Raw genomic sequence first — 17,538 nt, 5'->3', positions numbered from 1 at the left:
GCTGGGCCAGAAGGCCGCAGCGGTGCTCAGCCAGCTGGAGGGGCTGCAGCCTGGGGACTATGAACGGTTCAAACAGGCCCTGCTGCATAAGTTCGGGCTGACTCCGGAGATGTACAAAAAGAAGTTCCAGGAGGTGCAGAAGAGGCCAGAGGAAACCCATGTAGATACAACCGCCCGCCTGAAGCAATACTACCAGAAGTGGGCGTTCGGAATGGGAGTCCAGTCCGTAGAGGACCTGATCGAGCTGGCGGTCGTGGAGCGATTCTACGAGATGTGCGCACCTGACCTGAGGGTGTGGCTCGTGGACTGGAAGCCAGGGGACTCACACGATGCAGGGAAACTGGCAGATGACTTCACAAACAGCCGGGCCAGGTTTGAAAGTGAGCCCCACAAAGAGAGGGAGTCCCAGAGAGACCGAGAATCTCAGAGAGACCGGTCCCTAACTGTACGACAGAGGGGACCACCTCTTGGGCAAGCCCAGGAAAGAGGGGCCGGCCACCCACCCCCCAGAGAGCCAAACAGAGCCCGGACAGAGCAGCCGGCCCGAGGGACACAACAAGACCCAGGCTGTTATCGCTGTGGGCGAAAGGGGCATAGAGCAGCCCAGTGCCCCAGGCTCCCAGACAGGTTGAGCAGGCCGGGGGGTCATGGAGTCAACTGGGTGGGGTCCCAGAAGCCAGAGGGGCTGGCGGCCAAGGCGGGTAGTGCTGACAATGGGCACTCGGATTGGGCTGAGTCTGCCCCACAGACCAGCTCCTCAGGGGGACCAAATGCTCAGAGGTCAGTTTACAGGGAGGGGACGGCCTCTCCTGAAGGGGAGTCAGTGGTACAGTATGTACTGACCTTCCGGGAAAAACTCACCGAGCTCATGGGCCTGGCCAGGGAGAACCTCTCCATGGCCCAAAGGAAGCAAAAGGTCTGGTATGACCGTAACGCCAGGGCCCGAGCCTATGCCACCGGGGACCAAGTGATGGTCCTTGTACCTGTGCGGCGGAACAAGCTGCAAGCGGCCTGGGATGGGCCCTTCAAGGTTGTCAAACAGCTAAATGATGTCAACTATGTGGTGGAACTGTCGAACCGGGCCCACAGCCACCGGGTCTATCATGTGAACATGATGAAACCTTACTGGGACAGACAGAACTTAGTGCTGGCCGTGTGCAGACACTGGGAGGGGCAGGGGGATGATCCCTTGGTGGATTTGCTCACAATGACTGGAGCCGGCTCCTTGCTGGAGTCTATTCCCCTCTCAGACCATCTGACCCCTGCCCAGCAGACGGAGATCAAGGAGGTGCTGCATTCGCATCAACAGCTGTTCTCGGACAGACCCGGACGCACTGACCTGGCTGTCCACCGAATAGAGACAGGCACCCACGCCCCTATCAAGTGTGTGCCATTCAGAGCCACAGGGAGGACGGCTCAGGACATATAGGGGGAGGTTGAAGACATGCTGGCTCTGGGGGTGATCCAACCCTCATCCAGCCCCTGGGCCTCTCCCGTGGTGTTAGTCCCTAAAAAAGATGGGTCTGTTCGGTTTTGTGTGGACTATCGCAAGCTTAACACCATCACTGTATCGGACGCCTACCCCATGCCCAGGCCTGATGACCTTTTAGACAAGCTGGGGGGAGCCCGTTACCTCACCACCCTAGACCTCACCAAGGGGTACTGGCAAGTGCCATTAGACCAAGATGCCCGGCTCAAGTCGGCTTTCATCACCCCTGTGGGGCTCTACGAGTTCCTGGTCCTGCCCTTTGGCCTCAAGGGGGCACCCGCTACCTTCCAGCATCTGGTGGACCAGCTACTGAAAGGGATGGAGAGCTTTGCCCTGGCTTACATGGACGACATTTGCATCTTCAGCCAGACGTGGGAGGACCATGTGTCCCAAGTCAAGCAGGTGCTGGACCGACTCCAGAAGGCTGGTCTGACTATCAAGGCAGGGAAGTGCAAGGTGGGAATGGCTGAGGTGACCTACCTGGGCCACAAGGTGGGCAGCGGCTGCTTAAAGCCAGAGCCAGCTAAAGTGGAGGCTGTCAGAGATTGGCCAACACCCCAGACTAAGAAACAGGTCCAGGCCTTCATTGGGATGGTGGGGTATTACCGGAGGTTTGTGCCCCACTTTAGCTCCATCGCAGCTCCCCTCACGGAGCTGTGTAAAAAGGGAAAGCCTGACAAGGTGGTCTGGACCGAGCAGTGCCAAGAGGCCCTCTGCGCGCTGAAGGAGGCTCTGGTCAGGGCCCCAGTGCTGGCAAATCCAGACTTCAACAAGCCCTTCCTGGTGTTCACCGATGCCTCGGACGTGGGGCTGGGGGCGGTGCTAATGCAAGTGAATGACAAAGGGGAGAAACACCCCATCGTGTACCTGAGTAAGAAGCTGCTGCCCCGGGAGCAGAACTACGCAGCCATAGAGAAGGAATGTCTGGCCATGGTGTGGGCACTGGGGAAGCTGCAGCCGTACCTGTTTGGACGGCGTTTCACCGTGTACACCGATCACTCACCCCTGACCTGGCTGCATCACATGAATGGGGCCAACGCCAAGCTCCTGCGGTGGAGTCTGCTCCTGTAGGACTACGACATGGAGGTGGTCCACGTCAAGGGGAGCAACAACACCATAGCCGATGCCCTGTCACGCAGGGAGGGCCCCGAACTTCCCCAGGTCACTGGCTAAGTGACCCCACTCAGTTCAGTCTGGAAGGGGGAAGAGATGTGATGGAGTGGGGGGAGTGCATGTGTGAGTCAGGCTGGATGTCTGAGGCAAGCAGCAGCTCCCAGTGGCTAAGGATGACCCTGGGGCTACAACTGGCAGGTAACACCTCTGCCTGAACAAAGAGCAGGGAGGAGCTGAGCGGGGTTTTGAATCGGGGCGGCAGTTAGAGGCTAGGAAAAGGGAGAGCTGGAAGGCAGCCAGCCTGAGGAGGGGGAAAGCTACACCCCAGAGGGGCACCCCTGGGGGTCTTCTCCCCAGGACAGGTTGGAAGGACTGTCTCTGGCTGCTGTACTGTCGCTTCTGTGAGAAACTGGGCTTCTGTTGCCTAATAAACCTTCTGTTGTACCTGCTGAGTGAGAGTCACTCCTGCCAGCGGACGGGGTGCAGTGCAGGGGGACCCCTGAACCCCATCACACCTGGCACAGGAGCCATGTGCGCCAGCCCCAAGCAACACAGGTGGCAGCTCTGCCCCAGGACCAGCCAGGGAACGCTGGCTCTAAGCTCTGCCATGCGGCCCCAGCTCTCGCCCCTTCCTCCAGCCCCACATGGATCCGCTCCAGGCCAAGTGGGCGGCCAGCGTCCTCCCGAGGGCTCTGCCAGGCCAGGTGAGCCAGGGAGAGAGGCAGGCCGTGGCTAAGGACACCGCTGCTTCCCCATGGCGGGAGGCGACTGGCTACGGGGGGGGACTGACAGCTGGGGGCGTCTTTCCTCCTCCCTCCCTGGGGATTAGCTGCTCAGGGTGCCTGCAAACCCGGCCCTGCCGTCAATGGGCACAGGGAGCCACTCACGCACTGACCTTCCGCTTCCCTCCACCTTCTCCACCAGGCCCCACTCCCTGGGGCTGGGGTCACAGAGGGGCTCCTGGCCCTCCCTCATCGCAGGCAGACCAACTCTCGCCCAGCAGGGAGAACAGGAAGTTATCAGGCGACAGGGACACAGCACAGAACAGACGGGTCAGCACAGGGACCAGAAGCCGGCAGCACCATCCATCCTGGGGAGAGGGGCCCAGAGCTTAGGGCCCTGCCCCACACCCTAGCCCCAGACCACCCCAGCCTCCTTCCCCCGCCCAGCTGCCCAGCCCCATGCCCCTCCTCTGCCTTTGTTCTCCTGCCAGCAAAAGGGGTCACCTCCCCAGCCCCCGGCTCAGGTTCCAGCGGGCATTGGCCCTGGCGCCGGCACAGAAAGAGTCGCACCCAGAACTCCCGCCCCTCAGCAGCACCTTGGGAAACTGACGCACACACAGTTCACTGCAGGACAGCAGAACCCCACATCATCCCAGTTGGCGAAGCCCAGGCCTGGCTACGCAGCGGGGATGCCCCAAGCCAGAGTGGCACCGTGCTTGGGGTCGCACCACTGCCCACTATCCCAGGGCAGGAGGACAGGGTTGGGGAGGTGGGCTCCAGCGAGCACCTGGCTTGCTGGGCCAGGGCAGAGCGAGGGGCACATGGGAGGCACTACAGCAGGGCAGCTGAGGGAAGCGGCCAGAGCTCTGTGCTGCACGCCAGGGATGTACCAGCGGCTGCCTGGCCAGGGCAGCGCCCCCAGAGCACCGACAATGGCCCAGGGCAGGAGGGGGGTTCTGGCTGGGTTACATCACTCAGGAGAGTGACTGGGCCAGCCCCTGGCCATAGCCAAGCATGGCGGAGGGGTCTGCCCCACTCCCACCAACTAGCCAGCCCCAGGTGGGGCTGCAGGCTGCAGGGCTCCCCAGTCCTGGCATGGGCTCTGCACACGCTCCGGAGGAGGAGAGCAAAGCCAGTGCAACCCGGTGCTGGGAGATCTGATAGCCACAGCGCCGCAGAGATGGACGAGGCACAGCTCAGGTCCTGCACCCCAGCAGCCCGTGCCCCATCTGCACCACAGCTGCCACGGGCCCCAGAGAAGTGACCTCCCCAAGGAGAGACCATCCCAAGGGAGCTCCGGTCCTGCCATGGCCTACCTCCTGGGCCGGGCGAAGCGGCACGTCCCAGTGGTGCCTGCCAGCACCTGAGCCAGAACCACACGCAGGTGGGGAGGAAGGAACCCGCGTCCAGCAGCTCTGCCAGCTGTCCAGGCGGGCAGCCATGCACAGCCAGGCCCTCGCACACTGGAGAGATGCAGAGAGCAAGAGCCAGGCAGGGCCTACTGCTGCTGTGTGCGCCCCGGGCCCAGGTGGGAACCAACTGCTGACGGGGCAGATGCTACATCTGGGCAGGGCCACTGGGCAGCCAGAGAGAGGCTGTGTGACGTAGGGAGGGGTGTGCCTCAGTTTCCCTAGGCACAGCATCGGTGCATGGTGGAGAGAGGAGTTTTGGTGTGATGACTTCTCGCATCTAAGCCAGCCCCCACCCCACCCACCCACTCTTACTAACCCAGGCAACCAGGTGACCCCTTTCTGCCCTGGAAACAGGCCAAAGGAGGCAGGAGAGGCCTGGCTGGTGTGAATGGGAACTAGGCTGGGGAGTGGGGCAGTCTGGGCTGGCTGGAGAGGGAGGAAGGGGCCCAGGGCCCAGCTCAGGGACCCCTCTGGGCCCCTCTCCCCAGGATGGATGGTGCTGATGGCTGCTGGTCCCTGTGCTGACCCTGCGCTGTGTCCCTGTCATCTGATAACCTCCTGTTCTCCCTGCTGGGAGAGAGTCACCTCTGCCTGCGGGTGGGGGGCAGGGCCTGGGGACCCCCCAGCTCTGTGATACCTGGTGGCAGCCCTGCACTCACCCTGTTAACAGAAAACTTTGCTTCTGAGCCCCCGGAAGAGCTGGCCTGAGGGTCCATCTCCTCCCAGCCCCTCCTGCAGCTGGGCTCCCACCCACTTAACTTCATGAGGCCTCTTTGCTCAGCCTGCCTAGGGAATACGAGGCATGAGAGGGGAACAAAATCCTCAAACGCCCCCCATTGCGTCACAGGCTGCAGAACCCTCCCCAGGCCCAAGAGGGAGAACTCATTGCCACAACTCTGCTGCAGGAGTCCCTGGGCCTAGCCTCCCTCCAGGGCTGGGCGTGCTGGGCCCGGGGAAGCCCCACTCCTCTGTGACATGGGCCACGCTGCAATGTGTTCAGCAGTGGTACAAGCCACAGAGGGATATGTCCTGAGCCTGGTCTGACAGTGCCAGAGCACAGAGCTGTGCCAGTGGCTCTGAAACACACCTCACCAACCACAGCCTGGGCACCGGCTCCGTAGGCCCCGGGACAGACACCAACAGCAGATCCCCAGCGACCAGGAGCAAGTCCCAGTCAGGGCTGGGGGTCTGAACCAGCCAAGGCAAAGCCTCCAGCTGGGCGCTGGGCACTGGGCACCCATGAGAGCACCCCATTTGGTCCAGGCCTGGCTACCCCTCCCGAGCCGGGGCTGCCAAGCACACCCGAGGTCTGTGCCACAGATGAACCTTCCGCCTAACTTAGCTGGCTCCCGAGTCAGATGTGACCCAACAGAGAGGCCAATGCTCCAACTGCCTCTGCACCCAGCAGCCCTCCTCCCCGTGGCACTACTCTACAGCCCAGCCACATCCCTGAACGGGCACCTGCCTGCACACAGACCCAGAGAGGACCCAGCTCACACCAGTCCACAGATCCTGCCAGGGCCTCTTCTGAACACTGCACGGAGGCGTCCATGGGGGAGCAACGTGGCACATCCACATACGTTCCAAACGCTGGGCGCCGCCGGCTCGTCCTGGCAGGGGGATTGCCATGTGGGTCCAAGCACCTCTGCCACCTGCACCAGGGCAGCCCAGCACAGCCAAGGGCTCAGAGCAGGGCCCACACGCTGAGCCGGGCAACCTCAGCCAGCCTCCAGCCTGGCACATGTACACGCAGCATCAGCAGAGTCCCCATGGACTCTGGGTCTGACCTAGTCCCGGCTCTGCCTGGGCTCGCTGCAGGGCCTCCGCCAGACCCCAGGACCAAGGCTGTCATTCAGCCTCTGGCTGTAGTGCCCAACCTGACACCAGGCCCTGGTCTTGCAGGGGCCTCACACCCAGCTGGCCAGGACACCTGGCCTGGGGACATGCAGGGTCCAGAACCACGTCCAATGGGTGGCAATAGGCCAGTGAAATGTATTAACATTCACCCCATTGCTGCCCGTACCTGCCCTGCCATTGGCTGCCAGACCCACACCTGCCCTGCCATTGGCTGCCAGTCTCGCATCCACCCTGCCCTGCCATTGGCTGCCAGACCCACACCTGCCCTGCCCACACCTGCCCTGCCATTGGCTGCCAGTCCCGCATCCACCCTGCCCACACCTGTCCTGCCATTGGCTACCATACCTACACCCGCCCTGCCCTGCCATTGGCTGCCAGTCCCACATCCACCCTGCCCACACCTGTCCTGCCATTGGCTACCATACCTACACCCCCCCCTGCCCTGCCATTGGCTGCCAGACCCACACCTGCCCTGCCCACACCTGCCCTGCCATTGGCTACCATACCTACACCCGCCCTGCCCTGCCATTGGCTGCCAGTCCCACATCCACCCTGCCCACACCTGCCCTGCCATTGGCTGCCAGACCTGCACTTGCCCTGCCCGCCCTGCCCATGCCCACCCTGCCATTGTCTGCCAGGCCCACACCCACCTTGCCATTGGTTACTCGACCTGTACCTGCCTTGCCATTGGCTGACAGGTCTGCGCCTGCCCTGCCCTTGGCTACTCGGTCCGCACCTGCATTGCCACTCACCTTGTGAACCCCCTGCCCGTACCTGCCCAGCAATTTGCTGCCAGGCCTGCTCCTGCCTTGCTACTTACCCCTGTGCCCAGTCCCTGCTCTGCCATTCGCTCCTGGGCACCCTGCCCACACCCTCTGCTTGTGCCCAGCTCAGCTGAGTTTCAGCCTCAGTAGCTCAGGTGTGCTCTGATTTGCTGCACGTCCCAGTGGAGATCACGGGGCTGGGGTAGGAAGGCAGGATGCAGTCTGAATGGTACAGCCAGGCAATGCCACTCAAAGCCCCAGCCAGGCAGCCCACCCCCTGAGCACCATTTCTACGGAGCACTCCTTCTCCCTCCTCCACACCAGCACCCTGCTGTCTCTTCCTGCCAGCACCACCGCCTCCTGCAGCGCACTGCACTGCACTGCACTGCGAGCTCCCTGGCTCCAGCGCCTGCAGGGGACTCACTGCCCCAGCAGAAGTCACATTTTTGGCCTCAGGCTGGCTGCCCACAGTAGCCAGGAAGGACGCCCAGCTCTACCTCCACAGGCTGGCCCACTGGGGGGCTGGCCCTGGCCACAGAGCGCCCCAAAGCACTTCCCAGGCCTCAGCCCTGCCTGCTGCAGGGAGAAACCCCGGCACCCGCCCCAGGCCACCCAGCAAGTCAGCCCCAAGACAGGAACAGACCTCAGGACTCTAAGTTAGTTGGGTGGGGGAGCGCTTCACGTCTGCACTGCTGCCAGAGGCAGGGCCCTGCCGGAGAAGCAACCGGCACTGAGGGGCCTGCCTCACCGAGCCAGCCCAGTCAGTCACCTGCGCACTGCAAGGGCCAGGGCAGCCTCCCTGGGCCATGGGGAGTTTGGTCCCATCCCCAGAGCAGTCTGTTCCTCTGGGCCGTGGCAGTCACCCAGTACCAGGCTGCCGCACATCAGAGAGTGACGCAAGCTGCCGCAGGCAACCCCTCAGCACTAAGTGTCCCCTATGAGCCGGGTCCGGCAGCGCTCCCCTGCTCCGGCTTCGCAGCGGGCTCCCGCCACTCCCATGAGGGGGCCCCGAGAGCGCCCCAAGCCCAGGGGAGCTGCTGTTTCCCCCAGGTCAGGACTGTTTGCACAGGGGCTGGCAGGGAGGCCCCAGGTCGGGGATACGGCTCTGACGCCAGCAGGGTGAGCCAGGGACTGAGCTGGAACTGCATGAAGGGCAGCCGGTGCAGGGGCACAGCAGAGCCAGGTCCCCAGCTGGAAAGCAGGAAGCTCAGGGCACACAGCTCTGGGGTTGCAACCCAGCCGCACAGCCCCACTCGGAACAGGATCAGACGATGCTGCTGGAGCAACACCTGAGCCCCCAGGTCTAAGCCAGGCCCCGCAGAGCACAGCCCAGTCTGGGCAGGTAGATCAGCTAGTGCCCAGCCCCCATCTCACGTGCCCCACAGAGAAAGGCAAGTGAGGGACCGTCCCCATGGGGGCCCCCATCCCCTCCCTTCCCTCCGGGTGAGCACCTCTGCCACAGACCCTGCAGGTGCCTTGGGGCCCCTCCTCCAGGGCTGCCCACTTGCATGTGCTGGCGCTTGCTGCCCTGTTTACATGACCTGCCTTGGGCTCTGGCAGCCCCGGCTGGAGCTGTGGGGGTCCTGCTGCCGCCCCCGAGCACCAGGCTCTGTGTGTACAGCAAGGGCACGTAGCCAGAGCAGCCTGCAGTGGCCGCCACCCGGAGGGGGCTGCACCAACGGCCCAAGCCCAAGCCCACGCTGGGCACAAGCGGCGGTGGCAGCGGCAGCAGGGACCCGCTCCCATGCCACCCTCATTTGGATCCTATCCCGCTCGCCAGCATCGCCCTTCTGCCCCACTGCCCAGCATCACCCAGCAGGGAGCCAGGGCCTGGCACCAGCTGCTTGGCTGGAGGGGCACTCGGCCAGCCCATGCCCCAGGTGTGCTCACCGCCCCCCTCCCAGTGCCCCTCCATGGGCCTCTTCCCAGCTGCCTCCCATTCCTAAAGCCAGGGCCGAGCACGCCGCAGCCCGGATCCCCCCCTGCCCTGAACCCCCGAGCCTGCCCCCCCCCGCGCCTTCTCCTCCTCAGCCCGGACCCCCCCGACTCCTGCGCCCCGAACCCCCGAGCCCTGCGCCCCCCCAGCCCGGACCCCCCACTCCTTCTCCCCCCAGCCCAGCCGAGCCCTGCCCCCCGCGCCGCCCCCCCGCGCCCAGCTGGCCCGGCCCGGCCCGGCCCCGAGCCAGCGCACGTACTGCTGTAGAGGGTGTCGATCCAGGAGAGCCGCGCCAGGCCGCGGTGGCTGAGCGGCTCCATGCCGGGGAGCGCGGCGGCTCTCAGCGCCCCGGCCGCCGCCGCATCCCAACAAAGGCGGCGGGGGAGGAGCGCGGCCGCGGTCCGGGGCGCCCAGCCCCTAGCCCGCCGCGGGAGAGGCTCCGCTGGCTCCGCTAGAGCAGCCGCCCCGCCCCGGCCCGCCCCCGGCCCGCCCCCGCCGCCAGGGGGCCGCCGCTCTCAGGGAGGGGCTGGGCTGAGCCTCAGAGGTGGCTGCATCCGCCGCGGGGGGCGGGGGGGGCGCTGCCGGGCATGGGTGGGGCGGGGGCCGAGGCTGCAGAGTCCACGGCGGCCCCCGGCCTGGCACCGGCCCCCCGCACCTAGGGCAGGGGCTGCAGGGCCCCCACTGCGACATCAGCCCCCCCCCCGCTTTGGGGGAACCCGCCGCCCCCCGAGAGCCCCCCCGCCATGCCCCGGCCCCCAGGCAGAGGGGCCCCAGCCAGGGGCCAGTTGTGCCCGTGGGTGGGATGATGCCATCCAGGAGAGACCAGGCTGAGACCCAGCCAACTCATTTCACACTGGCCTGCCAGCAACCACTCCCCAGCGCCAGCGGGCCCTGCCAATGGCGAGCGTGAGCGCAGCAGCTCCATGGCCCAGCGCCCCTGCCAGCAAAGGCGCAGGAGGGACGCACGGTGCCTTTCCTCCCTCAGCAGTGCCAGGCCGCCCCTCTGCCCCCCGAAGCTCCAGCCTGTGGCCAGGCAGCTCTGGCACAGCCGGCAGGGCAGGGAAGGGGCACACACAGCCCCGCCTCTAGCCCCCGTGTGCCACCCTCACCTGCAGGACACACCGGGCTACTCCAGGCAGCGGGGTCCAGGCGTTTTAGTGCTTTGGATGGTGTGTTCCTGGACCAAGCCCCCTGCACCTCTGATCGCTGGGACACTGGCCCCGCCAGGTGTGATGCTGCCCGCTGGACTGTGCCAGCCAGCAGGACCCTGCCACCCAGGGCTGGGTCCAGTCAGCTCAGCGCACACAGGCTCAGCCTGCCAGGCACAGCGTGCAGGGAGTTAGGATGGGGCCAGGCACTCACTGGGTGCCCCCCCCATGCCAGGGCCTGGCACAGCTTCCCCGTCAGCTCCAGAGATGAGCCTGAGTCAAGGACAAGGAGCCCCATGGCTTGGGGTCACAGGAATGGCAGCGCAGAGCCAGCAAGGCTCTGAGACACCCTCCAGAACAGGAACACTGCCCCCTGCAGCAATGATCCGGGTCCCGCATGCCAGCCCCTCCACCCTTGGCTGGCTGCTCCCTCCCCATGGGGCTTGGCTCAGCTGGCGCCACTGTCACAGCCTGTAAGGGGAGCATCCTGGCCAGTCACTCTCCTGTCCCTCCGCCCACCCTAGCACCCACTGCACAAACTCCAGCCCGCGCCAGAGGGCTCTGGGCAGGTCACCCACATGGGGTTCCATCCCCAGCTCTGCCTCCAGCTCCCTGGGGGACTGTGGGCAAGTCACAGCCCAGCGCTGTGCCTCAGTTTCCCTCCTGCACATCAGGCATGATCCATTCCTGCCCCCGCATAAAGCACTGAGACCTCCTCAGATGCACAGCGCTACAGAGGGGTACAGAGTGAGGGACAGACTGCTCCCTCTCCACCCCCACCCTGAGAAAGACCCCACCAAAGCAGGAGAGCCCTCGGATACCCGTCCACACGCGCCCTCCTCTGGCGCCAAGGCACAGGCAGAAGGAGAGGAGCTGCAGGCCAGAGAGTTTCCCCCTAGAATCACAGAACACTAGAACTGGAAGGAACCTCAAAAAGTAATCAAGCCCAGTTCCTTGCCCTCTGGGCAGAGCCAGCCACCATCAGCCCGTCCCCGGCAGGCGTCTGCCCTACCTGCTCTGAAAAGCCTCTAGTGATGGAGATTCCACAGCCTCCCTGGGCAACATACGCCAGCACATAACCACCTCGACAGGGAGCTTTTCCCAAAATCCAACCTCCATGGCCCCTGCTGCAACATCAGCCCTTTGCCTCTGGTCCTGTCCCCAGAGGTTACGGAGAACAATTTTTCTCTCTGCTCCTTGTAACAACCCCAAAGCTGGTACGGCCCTGTTCCGTTTTCTCCAGACAAGGCCATTCTTTCACTCAATCTGCCCTCATAGGTCCTGTTTTCAGACTGACCGTCAGTTTTGTTTCTCTCCTCTGGACCTTCGATTTGTCCACATCTGTCCTGCAGCCCAGGCTGGACACAGGACCCTGGCTGGGTGAGGCCCACACATAGGACAGAAGGACTTCTCGTGTCTTGCTCACACCACTCAGTCAGCACGTCCCGGAACAACGTTGGGTTTTGTTTTGCAACCATCACACTGTTGACTCATTTTTAGCGTGGGGTCCACTGTGTGTCCCTCGCCAGCCCTGTCTCCCAGCCCAGGAAAGAACAGAATCGGCTCCCCGGTCCCACCCCAGAGCCAGGCCAGCTTCATTTCCAAGCAAGAAGCCATGCTTGGAAACGAAGCTGGCCTGGCTCTGGGGACCCATCACAGCCCACTCCGAGCAGCATGCCCCCCTGTGCCACCCCGAGCTGGGATGCTGCCGCCACACCCTCAACTTAGTGCTCCAGTCACATGGGCCCCAGTTTTGCAGGAATCCAAGCAGCCTCCACAGCCCCAGAGAAGCCGCCCAGCAGCTCGCACAGGAAAGAGTTAACCCAGCCCACTCTGCTCTCAGCCCAAGGAGCTTTAACAGCCTGAGCCATCAACCCCAATATGTCAGCACGCCAGCCAAGCGTGCAGCCCAGCCCGCAGAGTGCTTGGGTGCGACTCAGGCTGGCGCGTCTGCCTGTCCATCCCCGAGGCCCTGGAGGGCAGCGATCCTGCGCGCAGCCACCACAAGGCCCGGGCTGGACTAGGCTGTGCCACGGCGGGAGCCAGGCTGGGGCTGGGATTTCACACCAGGGCCTGGTTTGGGGGGCAGGGGAGGGGCGCCACTCAGATGAAGTGCCAGTGCAGGCAGGCACCGGCGCCATGCACCAGGCCCACGCCGCAGGCAGGCCTGGCCCCACCCCACACGGCTCCCAGGGCGCAGCACACGTCCCTGCCCCCAGGCCACGGCTTTGTCCCAGGAGCGCCGGCTCATGTTCACCCCACGGTGCTTGGGATGCTCCAAACAGCCTCCCTCAGCCAAGGCTAAGCCACAGGCACAGGGCGTGGGCTGCACACCCTCGACGGGAGCCAGGAGCAGCACAGCCCTGGAGAAGCCTGTGTCCCGGCCCAGGCCGCCAGGGGCCAAGCAGAACGGGGTGGCCAAGGTGGCAGAGCTATTCTCCACGGCCAGCCCAGCTCCCTGGCCCGCTGCCGTTGCTTCCTGGCCAGCCTGCACCAGCCCGGGAGCTTGGAAGAGGCCACAGCACAGACCATCCCCATGCCCCCAGAGCCCGATTACCACCGGCCATCAGTGCCCCAGCATCGCCTGGTCCTGGCAGCCCCAGAGCTGCATGCTGGCCCCGGCGCAGTCTGTGCAGTGCTGGGCATGTGGCCAGAGGGAAGGACCCTGGACAGATCTCCTCCCTGCCCTCCCAGGCCTCCACCCCGTTGCTGGCTGGCTGAGGTGGGACGGGCAGGGGCCTGCTGCGGTATGCAGAGAAACGAGGGGCTCGGAGGTGCCCTGGGCTTCCAGCTTGGAGCCCAGATCTCCCATCCCTGGGGGAGTTCGGAGCCCAGCACCCAGACACTGGCCAGGCCAGGCCGAAGCCTGAGCCTTTGGAGGAGCCGGGGGGCACCTAAGCATTCCCAGAGGGCCCTGGGGTCAGGGCAGTCCCCATCCGCCCCTGCGTGCTCCTTGCCCAGGTTAACCCAGGACTGATCACCCAGGGACTCCCCTTCCAGCCACACCAGGCAGCCCAGAGGGAAGCTTGGGCTCTGCCAGGCAGGCCCCACGTCTGGGCTGAATCCAGCCCCTTGCCCCGGCAGCGCTCATCCAGCCAGCCCCACAGGAGAGTGGGCAGTGCCAGGGGCCAGGAAAGGGAGGCCGATGCTGCCGCTCGGGTAAAGCCATCCCAGCGGGGAGCTCGGAGAAGCGACACCACCCAGTGCCAGGCCCCGGCCTGCACCCCACAGGGGCTCCCACCTCCCCCCAGCAGCATGCTGGATAGGCCCCGGAGCCCACCTCCCCCCCGGGCTCATTGCCAGCAAATCGGTGAGTCACCAGGCAGTGAGTCACCGGCACAAGGCGCAGGCCAGGCTGGCACGTGCGGGGAGCTGTAATTATCCCTGCCTCCCACGGGGCTCCGGAGGGGCCAGAGCAGCCCCCTGCAGCCAGTGCTCTCTGCACACCGAGCCAGAGGGGGGAGCCGCCCTGCTCTCGAGCACCCTCTCTGGCCGTGCACAGCAAGGCACCACCCCGCTGTGAGCGGACACCCACGGCCCGAGGGACCGCTGGGCCACCCTGGGCTGAGCGGCACACAAGGCCATCACCCCCGCAGCGGGGAAGAACCGTTCTGCCCCCAGCCCTCTCATGCAGCCAGCATTGCCTTGCCGGGGTGCTGTGCCGCGCCCCACCCCAGAGCTGGCCGCAGCTCTGCCTCCTGCGTGCGCGTCTCACTAGGAACTGGGCCAGCGACAGGCGTGAGGTGCACCCAGGCCCAGGGAGTGAAGTGCCATAGAAACAGGCACCGTCAGCCTGCTGGGAGTAGCTGCGGAGGTGTGAGCTGGGGGGTGGATCGTTAACGAGTCACTGCCGCGTGCCAGCTCCACTCACATCTGCCAAGGCCGCACGCCGCACGCCGCCCTGGGCTGCAAGGAGCTCAGGGAGCAGCAGCCGGCAGAGCACCGGGGCAGGGACCAGCTGGACCATGGCCACCCCTGCTGGTTCCAGCCCGTCCCCGGCCTGCAGCTGGGCGGTGAGGAAGGCCGTGGCTGAGGGGGATCAAGCGGGGCGGGACGGGACGGGACGGGACGTCCCGCCCCCGCCCTCTCCCCGTGCCCATTGCCACTTTAAGGATGCGCCCCCCCACCCCCCCCTTGGCAGGCGCCTGAGCACCACCTTGTGGCCGGAGCTGGCGCAGCAGAGCCAAGCGAGCAGCCCAGGGGCACAACCGGAGGGCACAGACGACAAAGCCGGCTGCCCAGGAAGCCGCCAGCTTCACCGGCCAGCGCAGGGCAAAGGGGAACACCCGTCCCCTACCCGGGCTGGCAGCCACACTGCACCCAGCGGCACGGACAGACGGACGGTTGGGGGCGGGCAGCCAGTGGCACAGATGGACGGATGGGTGGGGGTGGAAGGACGGACAGGTGGGGGGCAGGCCAGGGGCATGGACGGACGGGTGGGGGCGGGCGGGCAGCCAGGGGCACGGACGGACGGATGGACAGACAGACCGTCGGGTGGGGGCGGGCAGCCAGGGGCACGGATGGGTGGCGGGCGGGCGGATGGACAGACAGACCGTCGGGTGGGGGCGGGCAGCCGGGGGCACGGACGGACGGATGGACAGACAGACCGTCGGGTGGGGGCGGGCAGCCGGGGGCACGGACGGGTGGCGGGCGGGCGGATGGACAGACAGACCGTCGGGTGGGGGCGGGCAGCCGGGGGCACGGACGGGTGGCGGGCGGGCGGATGGACAGACAGACCGTCGGGTGGGGGCGGGCAGCCGGGGGCACGGACGGGTGGCGGGCGGGCGGATGGACAGACAGACCGTCGGGTGGGGGCGGGCAGCCGGGGGCACGGACGGACGGAACTTGGGCACCACCCCCACCAGAGCAGGGAGTCGGGGACGACGGGATGGAGGAGCCGCTCTAACCCCGCAGCGGCAGGCAGGCTGGCCAGGCGCCCCCCCAGCACCCACCATCACACCACTCACCTGAGCCCCCGCTACATCTTGCTTGGTCCCTGGAACCCAGGGCCAGCCCCAGCTCCCCCACCACCACGGTGCCGGGCTGACCTCCGGCCTTTGGGGGCCAGAAGCCGCATTCCCACTGCCCCCACACAGCCCGGCTCACCCAGCTGAGGAGCCAGGCTCTGGCTCTGCAGCAGGCGGCTGGCCAGCAGCCAAAGCGGGAGGGCAGGGGGATTCTGCCAGCCCCTGGCCTCAGCCCGGCCAATCCCCACTGTTCCCAGCAGTGCCTGGTGAGCATCACTCCCTGCCGGTTCTGGGCGCTCACCGGGCCTCCGCCCTGGGCATCTATGGATCTGGCACTGAGCGGCTGCCTGTGTGCCAGGGCCCCAGCCTGTGCCTAGCACTCCTGTGCCCAGCTCTGACCCTAGCACCTTTCTCCCTGCCAGGCCCAGCCAGCCCCAGGGAATGGCAGCACTCGCCCTGGCTTGGCCTCTCCCAGCAGAGCCCTTAGGCTCTGGAGCCGGCAGCTATGTGGTCACATCCCAGGAAGGGCCCTGGCCTGGCCCACAGCTGGGCTCTGGCAGACAGGAGCCAGGCATCAGGGGCCGGATCCCGCTGCAGCAGCCAGAGCTGGGGCGATGCAAGTGGGGGAGGATGGAGCAGCCCCTGCCTGGGGACGTGGGAACAGCTGGGCCACGGGCAGGAGGCAGCGGGCTCGGTCGCTGCCCCCCCAGCATGGTGAGACCTCTTCTCCCCAGCCTGCCTCGCCCCCATCCTCCTGACCCCCTGCCACTCCCCTGAGCCCTACAGGGCAGCATCTGACTGAGCCACGCAGACCCCGGGCGGCACCACCCTGTCGGGCGTCTGGCACACAGCCGGGGCACCAGCTGAGACAGAACACAGGCCCAGCGGGGCCTCGGGTCGGATCCCGTCTGGCACTGCTTGCGTCAAAGGGTCTCGCTCCCAGGCAGCCCGTCGCCGGCTGACGCAGGGCAGCACAGCGGGGCAGCTGGGGGAGTCCCCCCACTTACCCCTGCTCAGCCTTCCCTCCCATGGGACACAGCCAGCCACCAGCGACACCCCATGCCGGGGACCCCTGGAGGGCTCCCCTGCCCCCTGGGAACAGCAGCACAGCCCCAGCCATCCCACAGTGCAGAGCGAAAGCTAGGAGGGGGTGCAGGCCAGGCCGGAACCTGGGGTGGGCGTGCAGCATGCTGGCGTCTCCCTGCTCGTCACAGGAAACCGCCTCCCCGGCCTCGCCCCCAGCACTGCTGAGCTGCAGCCCCGGCTGCCTCTCACACCCGCCCAGCAGCAGACAGACATGGAGACCCTCAGCCGACAGGCCACCTGTGACCCACGCAGCCACCGCCCGCAGCGCAGCCCCTGCGGTCGCCAGGCCTCAGCGCTGCCAGAGCTGCAAACGGCTTTTGCATTTCCCTGGTGGCGCCATGGGGCAGGGGAGCCTCAAACTGCTGCTCCTGAAGGCCCCAACTCTCTGCCCTCCCCCACCACTGGAGAAGGTCCCAGCGGGCATGCCCTGCCCAGCCACTGCAGCTCCCCCCCACAGTGCCCCCTGCAGCCATGCTGCCGGTCCGACGGGCAGCCGCCCCCTCCAGCGCGGAGGCACGGCCCAGCCCCCGGTGGGGCTGGCTATGCTGCTGTCAGCAAGCCAGGACCCAGAGCGAATGGGGGCCCGAGAACCCCTGCCCCCACTGCACTGGGGGAGCAGAGAAGGATGCAGCTACAGCAACACCACGAATGTGATCCCGGCCTTTGGGCCTGTGAGTCACATACCCCCTGCTGCAGGCAAGGCTGGTGGGGACAGGGCCACAGGCGGCTGCCACAGCTCAGGAGGGGCTCTGGGCCCCCGGTTGGAACCCAGGGCCAGGGGCTGTTTAATGGCCCCAGAGGGCGTTGCAAACCGCAGGCCACGGCAGCCGCGTCTGCATGCTCGGCTGGGTGAGCTTGCCAGCTGCTGCCTCGGGCCACACGTGCACAGACCTTGCACGATGGGGCACGGGCCACGCTGAGTGCACCCCAGGGTGCATTAGTCACCAGGAGACCCCAGGCGCCGGCAGGGCAGGGCAGGGCCGGGCCGGGCTAGGCAAGAGCGAAGGGGCCTGACCCAGGAGGTGGGACAGCGCACGCAGGCTG

General features: G+C 66.1%; 1 protein-coding gene across 4 annotated transcripts in view; it reads right to left on the bottom strand.

Annotated features, from left to right (window-relative positions):
• Window positions 1-17,538, bottom strand: part of ABR (ABR activator of RhoGEF and GTPase) — a 96,749-nt gene that overhangs the window by 59,575 nt on the left and 19,636 nt on the right. Inside the window, exon 1 of one of the 4 annotated variants that reach the window (XM_075013427.1) lies at window positions 9,553-9,715. The exons of 2 other annotated variants lie outside the window; for them this stretch is intronic. In XM_075013427.1, the coding sequence (XP_074869528.1) occupies window positions 9,553-9,613 (61 nt within the window). In that variant the 5' untranslated portion in view covers window positions 9,614-9,715. Of the gene's footprint in view, window positions 1-9,552; window positions 9,716-17,538 lie in introns of those variants that run through there. One more of the 4 variants, XM_075013430.1, reaches the window with a different exon arrangement.

Source organism: Carettochelys insculpta, chromosome 19 (assembly GCF_033958435.1).
Source record: "Carettochelys insculpta isolate YL-2023 chromosome 19, ASM3395843v1, whole genome shotgun sequence".
Classification (NCBI taxonomy): domain Eukaryota; kingdom Metazoa; phylum Chordata; order Testudines; family Carettochelyidae; genus Carettochelys; species Carettochelys insculpta.
The sequence above is the reverse complement of the archived record's forward strand: the minus strand, read 5'-3'. Positions and strand labels throughout refer to the sequence as shown.